The 23,160-nt window shown below is 47.6% G+C and overlaps 10 protein-coding genes across 10 annotated transcripts; 5 read left to right on the forward strand and 5 right to left on the reverse strand.

Annotated features, from left to right (window-relative positions):
- Positions 1-452: 452 nt before the first annotated feature.
- Positions 453-908, forward strand: FMAN_12144 (uncharacterized protein; the record flags this gene model as incomplete). The annotated part of the gene is made up of 1 exon (XM_041834648.1): positions 453-908. One exon carries the CDS (start codon positions 453-455, stop codon positions 906-908), a length of 456 nt encoding a protein of 151 aa, XP_041684890.1.
- A 1,371-nt stretch (positions 909-2,279) lies between these two features.
- On the forward strand, positions 2,280-2,821 carry FMAN_12145 (uncharacterized protein; the record flags this gene model as incomplete). The annotated part of the gene is made up of 3 exons (XM_041834649.1): positions 2,280-2,404; positions 2,452-2,555; positions 2,607-2,821. 3 exons carry the CDS (start codon positions 2,280-2,282, stop codon positions 2,819-2,821), a joined length of 444 nt encoding a protein of 147 aa, XP_041684891.1.
- Positions 2,822-3,072: 251 nt separating this feature from the next.
- On the reverse strand, positions 3,073-5,140 carry FMAN_12146 (uncharacterized protein; the record flags this gene model as incomplete). Its single annotated transcript, XM_041834650.1, has 8 exons — positions 3,073-3,256; positions 3,309-3,638; positions 3,686-4,218; positions 4,269-4,391; positions 4,449-4,568; positions 4,615-4,710; positions 4,762-4,873; positions 4,923-5,140. The coding sequence occupies 8 exons, from the start codon at positions 5,138-5,140 to the stop codon at positions 3,073-3,075; spliced, it is 1,716 nt and encodes a 571-aa protein (XP_041684892.1).
- An 827-nt stretch (positions 5,141-5,967) lies between these two features.
- Positions 5,968-8,344, forward strand: FMAN_12147 (uncharacterized protein; the record flags this gene model as incomplete). Its single annotated transcript, XM_041834651.1, has 3 exons — positions 5,968-6,078; positions 6,129-7,646; positions 7,694-8,344. The coding sequence occupies 3 exons, from the start codon at positions 5,968-5,970 to the stop codon at positions 8,342-8,344; spliced, it is 2,280 nt and encodes a 759-aa protein (XP_041684893.1).
- A 173-nt stretch (positions 8,345-8,517) lies between these two features.
- FMAN_12148 (uncharacterized protein) lies at positions 8,518-10,354 on the reverse strand (the record flags this gene model as incomplete). Its single annotated transcript, XM_041834652.1, has 7 exons — positions 8,518-8,825; positions 8,874-9,252; positions 9,300-9,832; positions 9,929-9,945; positions 9,995-10,148; positions 10,196-10,290; positions 10,341-10,354. 7 exons carry the CDS (start codon positions 10,352-10,354, stop codon positions 8,518-8,520), a joined length of 1,500 nt encoding a protein of 499 aa, XP_041684894.1.
- Positions 10,355-12,070: 1,716 nt separating this feature from the next.
- Positions 12,071-13,303, forward strand: FMAN_12149 (uncharacterized protein; the record flags this gene model as incomplete). The annotated part of the gene is made up of 1 exon (XM_041834654.1): positions 12,071-13,303. The coding sequence occupies one exon, from the start codon at positions 12,071-12,073 to the stop codon at positions 13,301-13,303; it is 1,233 nt and encodes a 410-aa protein (XP_041684895.1).
- A 1,491-nt stretch (positions 13,304-14,794) lies between these two features.
- On the forward strand, positions 14,795-15,224 carry FMAN_12150 (uncharacterized protein; the record flags this gene model as incomplete). The annotated part of the gene is made up of 2 exons (XM_041834655.1): positions 14,795-15,147; positions 15,203-15,224. The coding sequence occupies 2 exons, from the start codon at positions 14,795-14,797 to the stop codon at positions 15,222-15,224; spliced, it is 375 nt and encodes a 124-aa protein (XP_041684896.1).
- A 353-nt stretch (positions 15,225-15,577) lies between these two features.
- Positions 15,578-16,855, reverse strand: FMAN_12151 (uncharacterized protein; the record flags this gene model as incomplete). Its single annotated transcript, XM_041834656.1, has 3 exons — positions 15,578-16,323; positions 16,374-16,637; positions 16,696-16,855. The coding sequence occupies 3 exons, from the start codon at positions 16,853-16,855 to the stop codon at positions 15,578-15,580; spliced, it is 1,170 nt and encodes a 389-aa protein (XP_041684897.1).
- Positions 16,856-19,438: 2,583 nt separating this feature from the next.
- FMAN_12152 (uncharacterized protein) lies at positions 19,439-20,789 on the reverse strand (the record flags this gene model as incomplete). The annotated part of the gene is made up of 5 exons (XM_041834657.1): positions 19,439-19,875; positions 19,934-19,998; positions 20,057-20,436; positions 20,490-20,594; positions 20,646-20,789. 5 exons carry the CDS (start codon positions 20,787-20,789, stop codon positions 19,439-19,441), a joined length of 1,131 nt encoding a protein of 376 aa, XP_041684898.1.
- A 1,273-nt stretch (positions 20,790-22,062) lies between these two features.
- On the reverse strand, positions 22,063-22,345 carry FMAN_12153 (uncharacterized protein; the record flags this gene model as incomplete). The annotated part of the gene is made up of 2 exons (XM_041834658.1): positions 22,063-22,222; positions 22,269-22,345. 2 exons carry the CDS (start codon positions 22,343-22,345, stop codon positions 22,063-22,065), a joined length of 237 nt encoding a protein of 78 aa, XP_041684899.1.
- Between the last annotated feature and the right edge of the window lie 815 nt (positions 22,346-23,160).

The raw sequence follows: 23,160 nt of genomic DNA on the forward strand, positions 1-23,160 counted from the left end.
AAACTACACTAAACTTACCTAAATCTTTTTTTTTTCACTTAGAATAGCTGTTCTAAGATGTCGTGCCTTTGATTGGCTCAGAATGGGTTTAATTGCACCCTTATGCAAAACAGCTCGGCTAAACAATGCATTAAATTACAGGGACCGAATTCTCCCTCTAGCTTGAGATCGGTTCTAAAGCATCTATGGATAATGATGTGTTTGCATAAACATCAGCCTGTCAAGGTTACATAGACCAAAACATCGAGTCCCCCGCTAATAGATAGATGCAAGGTCTCATGAACATCTGTCAGGATTCTTAAAGAACTCCAATCCCGGAGATTTGTTCTGCTTACTTCTACCTCATGCGGTTTTGCTTCACGCCCATCAGCCATTCAATTTACCGATCATAATCTGTCTAATACAGCAAATAATTACATTTTCACCCCATCATCCGTTCAATGTTCTCCGCAATGGCCAAATCAAAGTCCAAGACAGAGGCCTCATCCGAGACCGACACCGCCCCCACAGAACCCGCTGCCCGTCCCGTGAGCACCTGCGGCAGCGAGCATCTTCTTATGACAACGCGTCGCCAAGCATCAGAGCAATACGCCAAAGCAGCCAAAGCCGAAAAGGCCTACCGCACGAAGAAGCGCGCTGCTCTCGCCCGCGCCAACTACAACGAGACGAAGACACACTTCAAAGAAGCATTCTCGCACCTCTGGCTTGCACTAAAGGGCGTGTTTCCGGCGATTAAGAACTCAAGATATCTTCTTGGTGAGAGGCGCGATAAGAGGAGGCAGTGGGCTGAGAAGAAGAAGCGGGAGAGGAACCTGGAGAGGAAGAAGAAGCTTGAGGAGCAGTTAGCGAGGGAAGAGGCGGAGGCGGAGGCTGATGGGGGAAAGGAAGAAGATAAGGCGAAGGAATAGGGACGTTAATGAATCATGAGCTTACGCTTGTGATGATAGTCTGTCGGTGGTTTGTACTTGTCTTTTGAGGGTGGCGTTTGTCTCTGGCTTGAGGTAACGATACCCAACTTTCACTCATTTATTTCCTTTGTCCTGACGCAATATAGATTATTGCTCTCAAATATCTGTAATCAACCAATATTTAATCAACAAACACATATTCTGCTGATACAGTTGAAATTACCACGCTTGACGTTGCAGCGTAAGTGAGAGCGAAATAGCAAAAGCAATATCTCAACCCAATCGCTACTTTGGGGAGACCTTCTTTGACTTGGTAATTGCATCAGCAGCTTCTGGTATACAACTCAGAGACTCAATAGTGAAGCTCGAGATCTTCTCCCTCCTTACCAGTGTTCTGATACTTCTCTGCACTTTCCTGGCGTAAAATACATAGATAGTAACTAGGGTTCCTTTCCTTACTGGTCTTGGTTGCTACCTGCATCATTGACTTTCCTGCACTCCCATATCATATAATCTAGATTTCAGCTGTGTCGTGATGTTCTGACAGCCAGAGGAAACCTGGCCGAATGATTCGGCGAGGTCTTAGAGACATTGAGGCAGAGACAAGAATCTCATTGAACGGCACATTATCCCTTGGCTTCCAGCCACCGACTGACGCTAAACTCTGCCGCACGTTGATTGGACCTCTGGTAATGTTATGTTAAGGCTGCTTTAGAAGTGTCCCGAGACGATCCAACTTGGTAAATTCCGACTGCCCTCCCGACATCCGACAAACGTCAACATTTAAGCACCTGACCCTGAAAGAGTCAGTCCTTACCTTATTCTCGCAAATGAGATAATTACTTGAATTAAGCGAGCTGTTGCAAAGCCATTTATGCTTTCTTGGCAGTAAGACTAGGGTTGTACTGTCGGAGGACCAGATAAGGACAATGTAACCAATAAATACATGATGAGTCAGATTCGGCCCAATAAGCTTTATATATCTAACAAAAATATTTCCATAGGAATTCTAGACCCAATTGGACTTAAATATCTGACGAGGAGACAATTAGGCGAAGGAAACTGCCGAATATTATGCCTATTTCAGGTACACTGACTAGATCGCTAGTATAGCTAAAAGGACCCTGAAGACAAAAGTTCCTGAAGTGACACGATATAGAATGACATAAATCCACTCTTGGCATTAAGATAAAGGTCAGCATCTAAAAATAACACAAGAGTTCTTGACTTGAATAATGTAGTATGGCGGTGAGCTAAGTTAATTAAAGCTTAGTATTTAAGTGTATATAGCTAGACAACTTATTATCCATCACCTCTTGTCCCAGCTCCATCAGTCTTAGTATCACTACTTCCACCACCTTCTCCTTCACTATGCATATTTCGGCTGTCTCTCTTCTTGCCCTGTTTGCCGGCGCTATGGCCGTTCCGGTGTCCGACAACAGTAACACTCTAGAAAAGCGCTGCGAGTGGAACGATGGCCACGGGCCCATCAGCTGGTATGATCTCTCATCGGGTAACTACCTTAAACACTAACTGTTTGAAGTGACTATTTTAGTATCGTCTTCGGTGCAGAAGGACGCGAGCGCTCAGAATTCATAATCAAGGGCAACAACTTCGAGCAGCGAGGTTTTCCGAGATGCGATCCCTGTACGTATCATCTAAACACCAGCAATCCCTGCTTGACTAACTGTTTTCTAGGGCAAGGCCATAACTATCAGCCATTTTTTAGTCCGCTCCCTTACGTGGTTATGGTGGCTCCTGGCAATACCTGCGAAACTCGATTGCCTGAGGCCTGGTGGGACGATCTGCATATCAAGTATTCCAGCACCTTCTTGAATGCACCTACAGACACCCGCTGTGGACCGGTCGAGAACGGTTGGGGCCGCCGTTGTATCATTGCTCAACGCCCTTAACCTCGAGTATATTGTACCACCAGTTATTGTCAGTTAAACTATTTTGACTGGCTAGGGCTAGCGTTTGCCTTTTACGCAAGCCCTTGGTGACACGCAATCAGCGGCTTGGCCAAGTCTGACTTCTCTTACGGCATTAGTCATGCTTTTATTGCTCATTGCTTCTTATAATTATTGTATGCATAAATACTATATCCAGCACCTAGTCCGTCACAATTCCGTGCCACAGTAGCTTCAGGCATGTAACCCAGAATTCAATGGTTGAGGTCAAGGTCTGCTCCCTCCTTGACAGTGTTCCAATACTTCTCCGCACTCCGCTGACGCAACGCCCGTCCCCATTTCATGACAGGGAAGATGGTCAAGTTATGTGCCAGGCCCGCGAACGCACCCAGGATGAAAGCATTCTGATAGCCAAGGTTGACAACCCAAGGAGTGACACTAGCATTATCAGCGAAAGTCTACGGTCAAGGGATTGTATTTGTGTGCTTACCCATATCCAATGCCGAACGCCATCGTGTTTCGGATGATGATGGCAGTGGCTAAAGCTTCACTTGCGAGATCGTGATAGCAATCGATGCAGTATGCAATCGAAATCTGTGAACCAGCTGTTGTGGTGAAGGAGATAACGCCCATGGCAAAGACGATGGAGAACCAATGAGCCTCATAATAGGCTCCGACACCAAACAAGATACATCCAAAGGGAATGAGAATGAGAGATGGCAGGAAGAGCCACAGTCGGTGCTCAGCCTCCATAAAACCGCCGTTCCGTCGCGCCATCTTGATGATGAACTTATCGCCAAAGATTCCAGTGTAAATACACCTAACTTCTGTTAGCTTCTGATCCCTTCATTATCATCCGGGACTTACGCAAGGGTCGTTCCGATGAGTGGAGCGATAAATGTGAGCCCGACAGTCGAAGTAGGCATGTTATAAGGCTTATTCGACAGGACCATAGACTCAGTCGCGTTCAGAACAGACAACCAGACGATGTTGCAACCGTAGATGAACCCAGCATATGAGATGATGGGAAACGCAAGCAGGAGAATCGGTCGGCTGATGAGCTTGATGAGTCTATTCTCACCTTTCAGGTTCTTACATTCGATCGGCTTGAGACGGGACATGCGTGATTTCTTGCTGAATTCGGTGTTGTCGTGGTCGAAAGCCTCGTTGGGTGCGCTGACGTTGGTGAGAGTGGTAGTCGCGACTTGATCTTGTTCAGCGTCATGTTTCGTATCGAGATCGTCTTTGGTATCAGGGTCGGTCGAGGTTTGATTGGCACTAGATATGGTCTGTCCCTCAATGTGGTTGCTTGTCATGTACTTTGCCCGATCGAACTTGGTCTCCTCCATGAAGAAGAAGATGATGAGTAGCAGAACAGCGCAGAATATGGCGCACCAGTACTGTCGACCTATGAATTTCTTTGTCTTTCGATTGGGAAGGGAGTACTTACAAATACCCATTGATAGCCCTGTCCATCGTTGATGAAGCCCATGATAAGCGGAGCGATGCCGTTGCTGTAGCCGAGTGCGAGAGCATAGAGAGCGATGAACTTGCCTCGTTCGTGAGTGAAGAACTGTGACACTTGTATAAGCCTAAACTACGCAGTTGGGCTACTTGAATAATGACTTACGACATCTGAAACAGTAATCTCGGCTAAAGACTCAATCGGCGCACCAAATATGCCCTGAAGAATCTTGGTCGCGATCCACTCTCCGTTTGATCGCACGTGAGGCTGCCAGACCATGACGCCCTAGTCCTGTCAGTTTCTAAGCCATCTATAAGACTTGGATACCTACCAGAGTTCCCAGTGTCGTCAACAGATACACAGGTCGCTTGCCGTACTGGATGGCGATGGCTTGCCAGATGATACAGCCCCAGCCGAAAAAGAGGAACTAGCAACATGTCAGACTATCACTAAAAACACAGTATAGAGAGTTAATCACCATGTATCCTGTTCCAGAGTTCAAATCATTATAACTCAAACCAGTAGACTCCGACAAAGGTCCTAGAGTCGAATACAGCGCAGAAGAACATATGCCAATGACAAGCACATATCTGCATCACGTCAGTGAACCCCGACACAATAATTGAAGGGGAGGCTTACGCTGCCATGCAAAACGCGGAGAGGTATTTTCTCCTCGGCGACCAGTTCAGCGGATCGTCCGGATGAGCTGACGGAGCTGGGACGAGAACAATGTCGTGCTCCGCTCCTTTCGCGTGCTGCGAGTCCATACTTCCCTGGGCGTCGACCAAGTGGACCGTTCCAGGGATTGCCTCGATCTGATCTGCCATGTTGGCAGTGGTCTGACTCTGAGTGGGCATGATCTAAAAGATGGGGAAAAGATGGGGAAAAGTAGTTGGTATTTTTTGTTGTGGAGTTTTCGACTGATTGGTGTCAGTAACGGGATCCTTTCTCCTCTTATATACGTCGGTAAAGTCTAATTAATATGCTAGATTGATCTATCTTGACTATCCCTCGTAGTTCCAACGCGTAGCTTCACTATTCTCGGCGCCTTGTTCTTGGTGTTTGGGCCTTGGCCTTATCAGGCCTGACGTCAATCTCTCCACCCAAGCCGTTCATCCGAGCAATAGTTCTGGGGTAGCAGAAACCAGAAATATCCCGATTTGGAGAATAGCTCCAGAAATTAGAGCACGTTGCAATGCGGGGGCGGAGCCATGCTTATCGCTAGCAGACAGCCCGGCCACTCGGCATCAAAGGATATCATCATCCGTAATCACGTCCTCGTTTTCGAGAGAACCGGCGTCTTGGCAGGGAATGAATCCAATCTCGCGGATCATCAAAAAGAGAGACGATGAGCTCCAGGGAGATAAGGATATTTCCTAGTCAAGTTAACACAGTTTCGCCGATGACCTGTCTAATATTCTCGTCCAACCAGATTACTAGAGTTTTCCGAGAGGCTCGGAATACTACTCCGCATGGCACACCTTAGCTTATCGCCGCAAGCGCTAGAGCACGACTACTCGATCAGGAAATAAGAAACCAATGAAGCAAATCACACTGCCATCCGAAATGTTATATAGGCATGGACCAGTCGGTGCGATAATGATGTGTAATGAGATTCTCGGAAGACAGAGACCATAAGATAATATTCTGAGCATTTTGCCATTCACAAATACCAATAGCCAAAATGGTTGCTTCACAATATCCCGTTCGCCCTGCCCTTCATCATGATGAAGAAGAAATCACAGGCTACGTAGACCCATGGGTAGTATCTCCCGGCGAAACAGCCCACGTCAAGGTAATCCAGCCTCATCCTCCTTCCTACAACCTCCCCGCTAACCATCCAAGATCTCCTCTACAAAGCCCAAGCTCAAGTATCAACTCGTCAGACTCCTCCAAGGACTTGACATGCCCCATGCCCCAGCCCCCGCCAAAGAAGTCATCGAGCACGGTCCAAAAGGCGAGTTGGTCGGTCGTTTTCAAGCGTCGCATCCTGGTTCCTACGCGGTTGTCGATGCTTGGAGGAGAGAACCTCTGCTGGGCAAGTCAGAAGGCGTTGAGATTGACTTTTATGTTCAGCCTTGGATGCTTGATGCTCCTCATCCCCAGGCTATTCTGTCCAACCTTGACGCCGCCAAGAGCGCTGGTATAGCTGTTCTTCTTGATCGGGATAATCAGCTTCTTGTGTGGATTGGTACCTCCAATGGCATTGAGGTCAAGAAGATTGCTTCTTCAGCCCGTGAACGTCGGTGGTTCCACGTCCGCATCACTCTTCGTGGGAGGGAGTTTCAGTTACAGCTCACTCACATTGCTTCTGGAAACGAAATTGCTCCTTCATCAACCACCGTTCATACCTCTCTTTCCAGTACTCCCCGTCTTGACTCCGGTAGCCCTATGTACTTTGCAGCTACTACAGCAGCCAGCCCGACCTCAGCTTCACAGCTCCCAGTGCACTTCTTCAACGGCCGCATCGAAGCACCCCGCTTCAAAGCCCTAGGCCGAAAAGCCTGGGACATCGCGCGCTACGATTTCTCCGTTGGTATTGACACCGATGAGATCTTTGATGTCTCTGGCTCTGGTCTTGATGGCATTCTTGTCAATGCGCCAACGCGAGCTATTCGCGGACATGACTGGGATCACAAGCTCATTGGCCTCGGCTGGAAGGAAGCCACGTATGGTTTCGGCGCTATTCACTTCCACGACGATGATCTTGATGACGCTGCGTGGGACACTGACTTTGAGTTCACTGTCCCTTCTGATCTGCGCTCTGGCGCTTATGCGATAGAAGTTCAAGATACAGAGTCAGACCTCAAAGACGCAATTGTCTTTTTCGTCCGGCCTAAAGAAGTCCGACCGCAAGCCAAGATCGCTTTTGTCTTTTCGACGTTTACGTACCTCGCGTATGCGAATGAACATATGTACGACGAGACCAAGTCAACACATATCTCATTCCCCGAAGGTGTTCAGCTCGTAGCGTCTGACAACTACTACAAGATGGTACGCCGGCATGATGTTGGTCTCGCTATCTACGACCTCCATAGCGATGGTTCAGGCGTTGTGTACAGTACCACCAAACGACCGATTCTGAATGTGCGGCCTGATTATATCCACTGGGGCTTTCAGCGACCACGAGAGTTCTCAGCTGATCTGCTAATGGTTGGATTTCTCGAGAAGCATTTCGGCGACGGTTACGACATTCTCACAGACCATGATCTTCATCTCCGCGGTCGTGCTGCATTGTCTCAGTATGATGTTGTTATTTCTGGCTCTCATCCGGAATATCCTTCTGCAGAGTCTCTGGATGCCTACGAAGGACATGCCAAGAATGGAGGATCACTTATTTATGCCGGCGGTAATGGATTCTATGTAAGCAACCTAATCGTGGAACTAGTACAGAGCTAACGCGTGTTTAGTGGAAATCGGTTACAGATCCCAAGAGACCTCATCGCATGGAAGTGCGGCGCGCTGATGTCGGTGCCCGAACCCATGAGAACCCCCCAGGCGAGCGCCATCACGCACTAAATGGCCAACTCGGTGGTCTCTGGCGCTCAATCGGCCGCCCGCCCAACGAGCTCTGGGGTATTGGTAGCTGTGCTTCAGGTAAAGGCCCCGGTCGACCATTTATCCCAACCGACGAAGCCCTCAACAATCCCTCCCTAGAGTGGCTCTGGAAAGGCCTTAACGAAGAGTCCCGAAAGCTCCTCGGAACAAAGGGTCTTGCTGGGGGTGCAAGTGGCGATGAGCTCGATCGTCTTGATATCGCGATCGGCAGTCCGGCTAATGCCATCTTGCTTGCTCGAAGTGAGCGCCATGATGATCATTTTATGCTGTTCAACGAAGAACTCATCTTCCCCATGATCGGAACACTTGGCTCGACTTCGCCGCTTGTGAGGAGCGACATGGTATACTACGAGACTAATGGAGGCGGTTCTGTTTTCAGCGTTGGAAGTATTAACTGGAACAATTCTCTGGCTTGGGATGGGTATCAGAATGATGTTGCGCAGGTGACTGAGAATGTCATCAGAGAGTTCCTCGCCCGTGAGAAGAAGAATGCCTCGGCATGAACAGGATAAAAGGAACCCACAAGGCCAAAAGCAATGACAGTGTATTTGTTTACCTCAAACTCAGATAAAAATATCTATATACAAATTCCAAATCTGTCCATCTATTTATTTTACACATTTTGTACTTGTCATTCCTCCACTCAAAGCGTATGCCATCCTTGTTCTATGATATCTCACTCAACCCCGCTGTCGCTGTGGACAACAACCTTCTCTGCATCCTTCCCAGCAGCCATCTCCTCAAAGTAAGACTCATCTTTCTTCTCACGACTGACATACCCAGGTGGCGTCCACTTTGCGCTCTCCCATGCCTTGAGTTCAGGCAGACAGTACATCATGTCAATATGTTCAAGACTAAGAGTCTTTGACTCGTATAGGAAGAAGTATACGATGATAGTGCCAATCAGGTTCATACCAGCAAACACGTAGCCAAAGGCGTAGGAGATACCGGCGTCGGCGAATGGAGTGAGGAAGCTGATGAGGACTGATGCTGGTCAGAACTAGCACCCGAGACTTATCATGAGGCACTTACAGTTTGCAAGCCAGTTACTTGCCGTGGCCAACGAAGCCTGTTTGGCACGAGTGCGCAAAGGAAAGACTTCTCCAACAACGACCCAGCCGAGTGGGCCCCAACTGACAGCGAAGGAGGCGATGAACATGCAAGCGGAAACAATCATGACAATACCACTGGTACTGCTGCCCTCGGGGTCAATTGCTGTCCCGACAGAAGCAAAGATAAGTAGCCAAGCAGTCTGCCACAAACCGCCGATGATGAGGGGCCAGCGACGCCCGAACTTTTCTGCAGAGTAGATACCGAAGAAGGTCATTCCGACGTTGATGGCGCCGAGGATCAGCTGGACGAGGATGGGGTCATCAATGCCGGCAGACTCAAAGATGGTGGCTCCGTAGTACTAATGTCGTGTTAGTTTTTGTCGCTCAATAGCAGCGGTCTGCTTACGAAGAAATAGTTGGCGCCAGTCCACTGCTGAAAGAACTGAACAGCCATTCCAAGGAGTGTTCGGTACAGCACCTTCGGTCCCTTATTGCGCACACCAAAGCATTCCAACCAGCTTCCCTGTCCAACCTTTCGTTCCTCCTCCAGCAGAATCCTCATCTCCTGAATATTATCCTCAACAATCGGATTCTTCACATCACTCATCATACCCCTCAATCTCGCTAGCGATGTCCTCACACCATCCCAATCCTCCCTCATAGCAAGCCATCTCGGGGACTCAGGACAAGCCAAGACCCCAAGACCAAGCGGAATCGAGAAGGCCATCTCAATAGCGATAACAATTCTCCACGATGCATCACTATCTTCAATCTCTCGAACGCCATAGTTGACAATGTTAGAGATAAGAATGCCGAAGCATATCATGAGCTGATATGACGACACGACAGCACCGCGGATTTCTCGCGGTGCACACTCGCTCTGGAACATGGGGACGCCGATAGAGAGGGCGCCGACACCGAGTCCGGCGATGAGACGGCCTATCATCATGTGGACCCATGAGTACATTGCCGTGATTTGGATGACGTTGCCGAGGAGAAAGATGACGACGAAGATGGTGAGACTTCATCTTCTACCATACCAATCTGCAGTGCTGTCGCGATGTTAGTAGACAGTCGCGTCATTTGTGATGGGAGACTTACTAGGATCCGGATAATGCTCCAATGAGACATCCGATGCTCATAAGAGACACGAGAATACCCTGGATGGCGGGGACCCAGTATTTAGTGCCGTCCTCGTCTGTCTGAGCGAAACGATCGACGTAGTCTCTGAATAAAAGCATAGCCGAGATTTGACCTGTTTCACGTCAGACTCAGTAACACCGAGGATTTGGTATCGCTCACCAGTATCATAACCAAACAGAAAGCCTCCAAGAGAGGTGATGAGGGCCAAGACCAGAGCCTCAGCTCCGCAGGCTGCCCCGTTGACAGTGAAAGATCTGGTTATCGATCAGCTCTGTTTCACTACTTAAAAGTAGAAGAGACATACTTGTTCCCAAGCATATTGTCAGTCAATGTCTTGTAAACCCAAACTAATTGATCTGCTCTTCTCTTCCAGCGCGGTCCCAATCATCTATTTATTCCCTCCACTTCCAGCGGATCCTCCAAAAAGGAGTCCTAACTACAAGTCCCATGAGGTCTTTCGAAACCACGACAACGCGATACTCAAACCTCCAATTCTGCTCAGCGGATCAATACGTCTCACCGTTATCCTATCGGGGAACAAGGCTAAATAGAAGCTTCACCTTTTATCCGTCAAGGTGAGGCTCCCCGGATATAATCAAAGGGCCGAATTCAGGGGTTTTAGAGTATTGGGCCGAAGAGCGCCGGACCGGTGAGCATGGTTCATCCTAGCGGGCGATGTTTATTCTCCGTGGGATGTGTTTATTGTGGAGAATCACGCGTGGGGTCAACGCTGGACTTCCCCATGATAGGAGAAATAGGGTTGTGGGATGGGAAAAAGTAAGCGTGATTCAACGTCGTGGGAAAGACGCATGTTGTGCTTCTTGTTCTGCACCGCTTGTTTGTTGCTACACCATAAAACTTTCACGGAGATATAAAGGATGTTTTTCAACCATGAGAAATAAATGAGCACCTGATTTGCACCAAAAGTTGCAAATGAAAATATCAGCACAGACAAAATCCGCGGCAGTGAGTCCGGTATATCCGGTCTTGGCGTCCATCAGCTCGGGACGTAATAGGTAGCACAATCACCTGACTTCGGGAACGACGCTGGGAGGCATGGGACTTGCGGAGATTTATTTGAGTATTATGCTTGAAGTTAAATGACTCAGTTAAATTCTCGCGTTACGTTCTTTGTGAAGCAACGTTCCATTACGCACTGAACCATTGCAGGCTTGAACTCGTTTGTAAGACTTGGATTGGGTGGCATGACCGTGCGAATGACCATTTCCGGATTATTCCTCTGTATGCAGAGCATATTGTGTAATCGAGTATTTGCTAAGTCTAAGATTGATAAATAAAAACTTGCTCTCGATCGTGACTTGAGACTTTGTGGTGAAACGTGCTTCGCGTTTCACGATTTGTTGATACGCAGATTAACGTCAATTTGAGCTAAAGACTACTGCAGATGATGGCACCATCAATTTGGGACCTGTACGCAACTTGGGTAGGTAGAAAGTAATTTTGCAAGATATTATAAAATAGACAGCATGATTTAACACTCGTTTTTGGCATTTAATTATCTCTGAAATAACGTAAATCGAAATATCACCAAACTCTAGGTTAGGCCAATCGGAGGGAGGATGCATCAGCTACTTTGATTGGGCCAACGATACTCCACTCCAGCACAGATCCAAACGGTTCGTTGGTTGGACAGGCTATAAATAGGTTTATCACGGAACAGAACGGCCCGCCCAGACCCTGGAAATACCCTGACCCAATAACTCGGAAATAACACGCGTAGCAGAGCCACTGAATCAACACTGTAGCCAAACCTTGATTATGTTTTCCTCCTCCAAAAGCCAAAAGCTACACCTTCGAGTAACATTCGCTGTGGCATATGGATAAAAACTGTATTTCCGAACTTGCAGTGCCTCGTTTGATTAACCTCGCGTTTACAAAAGCTTACGTCATGTGCACCAGCTGCGATGACAGCTCTAGGCATCCACGCCTTTAGAGTTGAACCTGCAACTTATATCTCCCTCTCCCGCTCCTGTCACGATCTCAACTTTTCATCATCCTCACCATCATCTCAAAATGTCGGATCATCGAGAAATACCAAAATTCACCGTCGATCTCTCTCGGCCTCCCGAGACCCGCTACGACCATATCGTTCCGCACTTCAAAACCGCCGTAGACTCTTGCGATTTACCCTCCCTATTCTATACCCTCCTCAATGAACTTGCTGGGAAATCTGCAGGAAAAATAATCGCTGCTGTGTCGCCGCTGCTTTTGCGACGCCTTCATTCAGACGAGGAAAATGCAGAACTGGTCGGCATCTCGAAAGCGATTGGCATTCCCAGGCACATCCTCGTTGCCTTCAATGTTCTATTGGACCTTTTGCTGGGATGTACGAGCGGCGGGGTACGAACGCTGGATCCAGGATCTAGTGGTAAAACGACACGGATGCTTCATTTTCGGACTCTCGACTGGGGCATGCCTGAATTGAGAAATATCATCGTCGAACTCGACTTTATCCGTACAGCCGGAGGTCCTGTTGTTGCGACAACAGTTGGCTATCTTGGGTACATTGGGGCTTTGACAGGAGTACGGAAAGGCATGAGTTTGAGTTTGAACTTCAGACCGCATCACTCCAGGGAGACTCTTCGGCAACGACTGTCTTACAGATACCACCAGTTGATGGTGGTTCTTGGGAAGAGACAGTCGATATCAAGCAGTCTGAGAGAAATCCTACTGGGCGATTCTACGATACCAGGGAAACAGTCCGACGAGGCACAGGAGACGGACAATATCAGCGCCGATATGCAGAACCAATATCTACAGCAAGTCCTCACAAAACTCTCGACATCTAGCTCAACCGCCGCATATCTCATCCTCTGCCAACCAGACCGCGTTGTCGTCATCGAGAAAGACCATCGCAGCGCATCGATCCGTGAATCCGACACATTCCTCACCGCCTACAACCACGACCTCAAAGACGAAGAGAACCCCGCACATCTCCAACAGGCGGCCGCCGAACTCGCAGAAGGCGACGATGCAATGGGCATGGCAGACCTGTTAGCCTATTCAGTTGAAAGAAAGCAGGAATTGGATAAGTTATGGAGTAAATGTGTTCGGGCTTGTAGAAGAAGGTACAAGCTGCGGAGTGATGTTGTGACGAGGGAGGATGTGGTTAAGTTTTTGCAGAATGATATCATTCGGAATGAGGAGTCGCATTACGCTGTCATCATGGATCCGAAGGAGGGGAAGGTTATGTGGCGGAGGGCGTATGAGTATGTCAGCGAGAGTGAGAGTTCGGAGGCGATTTAACGTTTTCAAGGCCACAGCTGATTATGGGCGCCCAGCGATTTTGGCAAGGCAACTTGGAATGGTACTATTTGACAATGATTTGACACTCCATTTTTTAGCTAGTTGGGCTTCTAGACACATTGCGATCTAGACACTTAGACCAAGAAAATCTCTTCAGCGACAATGTCACGGATATCTTCATGCGACCCTGAATACAGGGCTGAGTCTTACATGAATGTGAACAAGTGAGCGTAAGCCGCATTGAAGCAGTAAGCCAATAGGACAAAGGTTTAAACGAACAGGCCAATCACATAGAGAAGTTGAACAGGGTCAGCATATGGAGACCAATTGAACCATCCAATCATTTCAAAGCCATCCGGAGTAATATACAACATCATGATCTACAATGGACATCTTGGCAAACTCCGAATGCAACTGCATATTACTTTATGTTCTAAAGGGACACGGCTCGGATACACAGGGGAGAATCTGATGTCAGCGGGCTGTATGAGTCCAGTCTATTGCATATAACTTCCTATTCTGTTTAGAGTAGGACCACGAATGGAATAAGTTGCGAGGAGAGACGCAAAAGGCTGGTATCTCACTGGATACAGGGTGGCTACTGACACGACCGTATGGTCGATATTGGAGGTGGCAGCAATGCTGGGGCTCACCGCAGGACGTAGCACTCAGCGGAAAACATTACCCAGTACGTATCGGCTTCTTCGGTACCCTTCAGCTGGCGCAACTGCCGGCCGTAGATCACATCCGGTAGCTTTGACCTATGCCTAACTGGAACTTTAGGATATACCTACTTCGCAACACTATTTGGCCATTCTGTTTGGGTACTTCAGACCTATGCAAATTGAGAACGCGTTCGTATCACTGCGTTTACGAGACGAACATGCGGATACCATAGCCTCGCGAATATGTGGAGTTATGTAGCAATGATCCTTCTTGAAAGTATACATAACGTTTACTAATCGCTGGGCTAGATAATCACCACTCTGTCAGCCTAACAGGAAGGTAATTTCATGGTCTGTGCAGTGTTGACAAAAGGGTGCATCGCTTGGGCTCGATACTTCTAACTTTAGCATTATGGGAAGATGATTCGCCAACGGCAAGCTGCCAGACCCACGATAGGCATCTTCTGACATGGAGGCATGGGTAACTGCCGCGGGGGCTGAGCCTCAGCCCTATCATAGCTCAGCTAGGTACGATGTACACGCCCCAGGTACTTGATGATGATCGACAGAGACTGTAGAGAGAAATGAGGAAATCTTTCTCCGGGTGATCATATCCACGACGCCGCATGAGAAGGAATGAACTTTATACGAGGGACGAGATGGGAGCCCTTTATGGGAATCGCCGAGAACGTGATGCTCAACACGAGTTGACAAGGGAGTTGAGCGAAGATAAAAGGGTCACGTCGCCCGGTTCAAAAGTCCTTTATCACCATCTCCTCCCCATCCAATCAACAACAACGTGAATATCACAACCACCTTCCTCAAAATGAAGACATCTACCATCCTCACTGCTCTCGGCAGCATCCTCGCCTTTAACACCCAAGCCGTCAACGCGGGATGCTACTCCGGCGGCGACCCCTGGCCCAACAAGGATCAAGCAGCCCAGTTCGTCTGGGACGCCTGCTACGGTTCTCAGGGCATGTTCTCTGGACAGTTCAGGCCCGGGCAGACCAAGTCCATGTGTCCCCGAAGCGGCCAGGTTGGGCTTGTCTTTGAAGTCCAGAACCAGTGGGACCAGACTCTTGATCTTAACAACGACGACTGCTACACGCGTCTCAAGAACGAGATCTACGGCTGTGACCGTGGTGGAGAGTCTACTGTTTCTAAGTGGCGTTTCCGGTGAGTTTGCTTGAGTGTAGAGGTCTAATGAGTTTAGGAGCTAACGATTTGGCAGTGCTGATCCCGGTAACTGTTAAATGTTTAAGGATATTGATGTTGAGGACCCCGAATAGGAGGAAGTGGAGAGTGGGAGCACGGGGGACCGAGGTGGAGGATTTCATTTCTATGTCACTCATTTCGCAAGATATCTTTACGTCTGTTGCTATAAACAGTATTAGTCGCTCATTACAATAAGAAGCATACCGAGGCCTTTCAAGGGTCTCGTGGGAAGTTATCAACTATCTAGCTGTGCATTGGTATCTCGAAGTCATTATCTATAGAACATTAAGCACAATATAAGGAGAAACTACATCAAGTCTCATTAATTCCAACTTGCATCCACCTAAGGCCCATTAACAATTGTTAGGTCTCTGAACTGATAGCCGCTGGTTTATGGATCAAGTGTTCTGAAGCTGCGCCTCTTCATCCACATCTGGACCGCACGCTGCATTTGTTCCGTCAAGCCATACGTCAAAGCGTTGACGAGCCCTATGAACTGCGTTGAAGCTTGAAGAGCAGTGAGCCACTTTGGCGATGTGCCGACTGACTCAGCCAAGCGGTTCGCCATGCCCGGAAGCCATAGAATGATATACGCAATTGGGTATCCATTCAAAAGAAGCATTCTCCTCAAGTTCGGTGACTTCGGGACGCGATGGTTTGGTCCGTTACCAGTCGAGACATTTTGCGTGTTGTTCGTTCCGTGCTCTTCGGCGGTGGGCGGTTCTGGCTCAGGCATGGCAGATGCCGACCACTGGACCTTTCCACCAGGTGATGTATCCTCCCCCTCACTCTGGTCTCCCTTCGCGACGTTCCTCGCCTCAAGTTCATACGAAGCCTCTACCGTGGTAGTGACCCATATCCGTTGTGTATCCGACTGCTCGGCGTTTTCTCGATCGATTCTCGACTGCGCGTTCGTGGCATATCCTTTTGTGGTAGAGGAAGAGAGACCGTATTTGACGAAACTGAAGAGTCGTCGAAGTTTGATGTATATATAAGTGTAAATACCCACTGTTGCAAGGAAGATGGCGATGCGCCAAGCGTGAGTGAGGCCGTAGCGGAGACCCAGGTGTTGGGTCTGGATCCAGCACCAGTTCCCACTCAATGGGCCATAGATATGGAGACCGAGTCCGACGAAGCCTGAGCGTCATTTAGCATAATTGTCAGCCTATGAGCTCCTGTGAACCTACTGGTGATCGTGCCGGGAATCCAAGGTACAAGGCAGACAATTGCAGTCATCAGTCTCGACGAGTCGTCAAGAATCTGTTGGCGCTGAACAGCTAGTAGTACCGAAACAGAGATGATAAGAATGTTGAAGTCAATCGCCTGTACCGAGAATTGACCAACCCAGGCATTGGCGACGCAACCAGTGCTCGGGGACGCCTTCGGATCCGCGTAGCCATCCTTAATGGCGAGGATACCAGATACTGTATTGTTGAGGCTGTTGATAAAGTCTTGATTATCGAGTTAGGTAAACGCGTACGTCTGAAGAGATTGATTGCATTGACCTACCTGCAACGAGGAGGTTCACAATCAACGCATGGCGAAAATGCCGTCGCGGCGGGGGAACAATAACATGGAGACAGAGCGCGAAAAAGCTCGCAACGCAGGATAGCAACGATCCGGTTAATGTAGGAATCGAAATCGACAGGTTGGCCGGAATAGTGGCCATTATGGCTGATATCGTTGAAGAAGGTAAGACATTTGCTTTTTCCAAAAAGAAAATGTGAGACATGTTCAGCTGAAGAGTTTTGCATCGCTTTGTTATAAAGCATCTGAAAGGGGGGCCTGAGCCCAAAGGGCTAGACCAACCTTGGAATGTCAGAATCGATGAAACTGCGCCAAAACGTCACATCACCAGTATCACCTTCCGCTTTTTCCCACGTTCATGACAGAATTATTGCCGTTGGCCGTGTTTTACACTCTGCGCTAAAGAGATCGGCAGAAAGTGTCTTGATGAAAGAGGAAGCTCTTGCAAGGGGTTGCGGTGCTGTGATTGGCGGCTTGTTTTAGCTGTTGGAGAACCCCCCTGTTGATAATCGTAATAGCGCTATCCGACGTCGGACTCTCCGCTGTTCAGGGGCTAAGGATAGAGTTTGCAGTTATTGATTCTGTAACTTATCCGTCCAGTAAGGGCTGTACATCCGTAGGCCCAAGGTTGGGGACGGGCTAGAATGAAGTGATAAGATAGTCTTAGGCAGGTCTAGAGCCATGCTGAAGAAGAGTGGTCCGATGGCTTACCCGTCGGCCTAAATTATACCGCCACTAAAGCTTGTACTTTAAAAGTCTCTGCAACGCCGAAACTAACCACTTTTGCGACACTCACGAACATTTGCTGGGGTCTGCTGTTGCCAAGAACAATGGCGGCTCACGACCTGAACAACTAGACTGGGGTTATTAATCGTAGTTTCACGTTGTCGCTCCGAGATAATCTGATAAGATGAGCAGCATGAACAGTAGATGCTCTACAGTAGCATAAACCTTTACCCAAGATAATTACAAGGCGGGTAAACTAACTCCGACTAATAATACGCGTAATTCTGTCAGTGGCGTTGACAGTTACCCCAGTTCTTTCAGGTGGACTAGCCATGTATAGAAAATATTGCGAGAACATCAAAGTTTGTGCCACGGTCAGAAAACAGGTTCTCAGACTTCTCGGCATTCCGTAAACCACTGGAGTTTTATTTGATTGTCCTCATGACCATTTGCAAAACAGTCTACATGGTTGTGAAACAGGGTCCACTAGAGTTGCGTCGCGTTACATCAAGAGTAACTACCAGCATGTTCATGAAGATAATCAGCTAATTGGCTACAATAGATGGAAACTGGTCAAGTTTTGTGTGACGCCGTTTCAGATCCTAATTGGCTAGAAAGGTGCCTTACTGATGGATACGAAGAACGATCTATCGCGTCTTGGCTCGCCCCAAGTTTTCTGCAGGGTCCACTGCACAGGTTGATCGAGCTTGGACAAAGTCTATCTTATACCGGCAGATGGAAACCAGACCAACGGCCGGGTTATGGGCTATCCGTAGCGCTATGATACTCCCTTTCAGCTTGCCATGGGAGTTCGTTTTGGGTTTTAAGTGACTGAACTTCCGACCAAGTGGAACTATATATATTGCCAAGTCCGAGGCCGACTTTGTTACCCATGCTCACCTCGTATCCGAGATAAACAAGAACATGAGCCTAGGTTCTGATGTTGAGGCAAATGGCTGGTTGGTAGTTGAACTTTTGAAGCCTATGACATCCCAGTAAGCTACACGACCCGACAAAGTCTTGAGCGCTTAAAAGATAATCCAAGCTTATTGAAATACATAGCGAAGTCGCTTATCCCATTCTCATGTCTCTCAGGATACTCGCAAAACAAGACGATTATTTATGAAGCTTGCTCATACAGTCCAAGTCCTATGAAAAGTCCTCAAAATATCAACGAGAAGTGGGATGGGATGCAAATTCTCTACAGCTTCACTGCGGCCTATAAGGTTAACTTTTAGGCTCTGCCTGATGGTGGAACTCAGCGGCAAGGTTCTCGCGGAAGGGTCGAGCGGTCCCACCTTTCATCATAGGTACAGACCAATATCACCTCGTCGTCTAGTACCGAGAACCCACCCTACGGACTGAGATGTTGTAATGAGCCAAAATGGCTGGATCAACAATGGCATAGGTCTTGAGTGGCTGAAGCACTCTGAGCGGTGTGCACCAAGTCGATTAATTGGATCTTATCGTCTTCTAACCTCAATGAGCATAAAGCTCACCACTCGGTCGACTTTGAGAGATGTAGCGAGGACAACAGGATTATCACAATTTGTATGCCTACCAAAACTCGTTCAAATGAATCAAGTGACACCAAAGCAACTCCCAAGAGTCAATTTTAGAGATATTAAAGTCAATTCATACAGAGACTAGGGCGCTAATGTACAAGATTGTCTTATTGACAGATGGGGTCCAAGATGTTTGACAAGCAAATGAGATATCAATTCGTCGGCAGAGGATAAAAAGAACCCAAATGAACAGGGGAGAAGTGATGACAATGGAGAAAGGGCAAGTAACTAACCAAGGTGATTTTTATGTATAATCAGTTGTCGAATCGTCGAGAAGTAATAATCAGAGAGAGGCAGCATAAATAAAGGACAGGCGTTAGACTTGGGACTGAGAGATTAAATTAGCAGATAGAATACGATATGAGAAATTGCCAGGTTTTATAGCTATATCCAAGGAAGAATAAAGAAATTAAAATAGATTAATTAGAAGAGTCCTAAATTAGATTTCTATTCAATATAGAGCTCGAAGTTCTTTCGATAGTCCCTGAAAACCATTCAAGTCCCTCGGCATCATCTCCCAAGTCATCCGACTCTGCCTGTGAGTGAGCATGCACTCTCGTCGAGTTTGTTTCACTCATATCAATCATGTCTATCCTGGGAGCTTCAAGGGGGCTTTTGAAGCTTTGGTTTGTATCCCCAGTCATGGGACTGTTGACTGCAGTATCGCTGGTACTCTCAGGGCAGTGTTGGTTGCTCTCAGTTACGGACGGATCCCGTGGCGACATTTCAAGATGCGTGGGTGGTGAATCTTCCGTAATTGGGAACCTAGACCTGACCAACTTGAGCAACGGCCGCAGGGTAGCAAGACTGCAGGCTGTAATGGCTAGCCCCTGCTCAACAGTAGACCAGACTGCCATATCTATGGCGTTCCCTGTTTTCAAACCTGTTAGCTGGCTGATCCTTGGATTAATAGAGAGCTTGTAGCGTACAAAGAAGGTCAGGCTCTTTAAGCTTTACAAGACTTGGAAATCGGGCAATGACTGCTACACATGATCTAATGTACGTTTAGTAATATGAATAATCATCGGCGATCGTTTAGGTGATGAACTTACATGCAACCCATAGAGAGAACGGGTATAAGACAAGCCTTTGTCCTTATATCAAGCTCCAATTGCCATACCGTGATAGCTGAAAGAGCAACAGTGGCCAAGTCTGATAAAATAGCCGCTACACTATACAATGCAGCGGCCATAATAGTAAAGTCCATTCCAACACATACGCCACTTTGGCTCTTGTCCCATAGGAAAGAGGCAGGGTTGCACTGAAATAGTAATGTTGCAAGGAGAAAAACACCTGTAAATGTAGCCAGGGCCGTTGCAAGATAAATGATAATCTGGTGCCTGTTTGTAGCTGAAACAAGCAAGAACCAGCAAATTGTTACCCTGGCTGCCACTGTAGCAAGAGAGTAAAAGATGCAACAGAGCCAGAAATACTATTGTAAGTCATTAGATTGTAGGTACCTCACAAAATGAAAAGGGGGCTCACCTTAACAGTCATGAAGATGTGGCTGATCTCAACATCCTCGAGATGTTGTCCAAGCCCGTACTTGACAGACACAGTCGAAAAGCTTGCACTTAAGGCAAAAAAGCTCTATAGGTTTTGGATTCAGTAGGGACCAAGGGTTTTCAGAACCCAACTTACTGTTCCGACAATGATAAAGTAATCATCGACTGAGAATTTCTTCACGATGAACAGTCGAACATAGCAGCGTAATAGAAGGGAGATAAACGAAATAAAGAAGAAGACTGCATTGATGATAACAAGCTTTTCCCCTCGGTTATACATCTTCAGAGCAATTGCGGGGTCATGAAACACCTAGCATGTAAAGCTTTAAGCTGTGTAGTGTTTACACGCTTGAACTCCAATTTGAAGACTAAGCGTCTTCCAGGATCCAAGGGCTTTCAGGGAACTGTTGGAGATGTTGAATAATAATCCGATTACACATATCAGTTCCATATTGAAAGAGAATTTCTGGGCAACCTTCTTTCTTTATCTTGTTTTAATGTAGGATATGCATTAAAAATAAAGTCAGTTGCCTCAGCTGCAATTGCTCATAACTGTCTCACCTAGTGCTAGAAAAAGACCATTCAGGGATTAATAGCGTTTTGTTTCGGCCAATGCAACCTCATCATTAGCTTTCATAAAGGCTTTATGCAGACGACAAATTGTAAAAAAGAGTCCTAGTCTGGTATTGGCTTAGAGGAAGGGAGGGTTACCAGAAGCGAGTTCAAGGGGAAGTGGGTCTTGTAGGTTGATTGATTTGGAGCCATCAACTTCTGGCCACTTGGTGAAATAGACCTCGAGCGCACCTTAGATATGCAAAGAAACGAATGTCCAACAATTCATATGTTTATCTATAGATAAATTCAGTATCGCCCTGCAATGCCATTTATTGAGAGGGATGTATGTGTGTTGATTGTGCCTAACTTAGGTCCCGGGCCGAGTGGTCCGGGTGATGACTCCGAGAGTGGTGCCTCAGGCACCCTCAATCTCAACACCATTAACCACAATAGGGTCGGCGCAACTGCCAACTATCTATTTTTAGTATAATTTCAGGGATCGGCTAGAGGCACATGCGCTGTTATTGCAGTGCAAAACCCGAGCAATGACAGATGACTACCGGTTTTTGGGAATGCAAACAATAGCCGGATGTCCTGAGACCAGGCCTCAACGGCGCAAGAGCCGCTTCGCAAGATTACTAAATGTAGCGTTTCAGCATGTTTGGGTATTTGCATTATGTTTATGGAGAAGGATATTTCTGCATACTGGATCGAATCGTGGGCCATAAGTTTACATATTAGATACTCGCTAGCTAGACACCTGGTAATACATAATGGTGGCGTGCTTAGATAGCTAGGTGCTCCTGATCGTAGACATAACTCTTCACAGATAATTGACAAGACATGGGTGATATAGGTCAATTAAGTACCAAGCTCAACTCGTAGAGATGAGAAGGTAAGGCTCGCTTTAATCGATGCTAATCTAGGAATGCAAATACAGTGATCCAAACCCCACAAGAGACTATGAACCGTCGAAGCGTACAGTAGGGAATGCGCGTTTAGATGGCCATGGCAACGGCAATACCAGCAATGCCAGCCATTCCGAGGATATCGGCACCCATAGTAGGGGCAGCAGCGCCCTTGGACTTGGAGGTGGAGTGAGTGGTGGCGCTGGCCTTGGCGGTGTCGGTCTTGGTGGTGGTAGAGTGATGCGTAGTCCTGTTCTGTTAGTGAGGCTCATACCGTTGAAGTGAGGAGGACATACTTGGTGCTGGTCTCGGTGGTGGAAGCAGCCATGGCGCAGGTGGCCAGAGCAGCAGCGAGGAGGAAGTTCAGCTTCATGTTGAAGGATTAAGGTATTAACTTGAAAGTTATAAGGTTTGAAAGATTGTAGTTGAGTAAAGAGTGAATGAGATGTGATGGTTGATGCAGTTTAAGCTTTCCAGAATGAGGCTGCCGTCTCAGCCCTTTTGTACTCGAAATGTCCATGGTGTTTACTGTCGCAGACCTGTAATTGAGTTATACGATGTTCGTTATTGGCTAATGCGTAAACCGGCATTTCGGTGCCGCAGTCAGCCAGGCTAGTACTAATCCGCTCGCCTACAAGCCTCAACGCGGGCCGATCGAGGGGAGGACCCAATAGCTGTGGCGCGCAGCAAGGAAATACGAGACCTCCAACCGTCAGACTTCAGTCATGCCATAACATTAGAGGATGACGCGGCGACGGAGTATGGAGAGAAGGGCTGACTCCGCCCCCTCCGCGGATCACCGTTGGTTCGTTGGTGGTGCCGTATTATCCAGGCAATGTTTAGAGTTGGGATCAGTTTATGGAAATTGCCGAGGTCTAGAACACACTAACGATGGCTCAGATCCAATTGTTTCATCCTGTGCAACGACTTATTGGTGCTGACGTTGTAATCTCTCGGCAATTTGATACCGATTGATCGCCCCGTCTGAACGACGTGGCTTGCTTGATTGGTTTGCTTTGGTATTGCCCCGGAAAACGGCTGATCTGCTACCTTAGCCCATCCCTGGTGACATGCAGGAACATGATGTCACAGCGGTGTGCTGAGAGGAGAGTTGGATAGCTTCAGGGTAGTACGCTCCCGCGCAACGAGTAAAAGGTTCGAGATACTGCTTCATGATGAGACTTGTAT

This window comes from Fusarium mangiferae (assembly GCF_900044065.1).
Source record: "Fusarium mangiferae strain MRC7560 genome assembly, contig: FMAN_scaffold009, whole genome shotgun sequence".
NCBI classification, from domain to species: domain Eukaryota; kingdom Fungi; phylum Ascomycota; class Sordariomycetes; order Hypocreales; family Nectriaceae; genus Fusarium; species Fusarium mangiferae.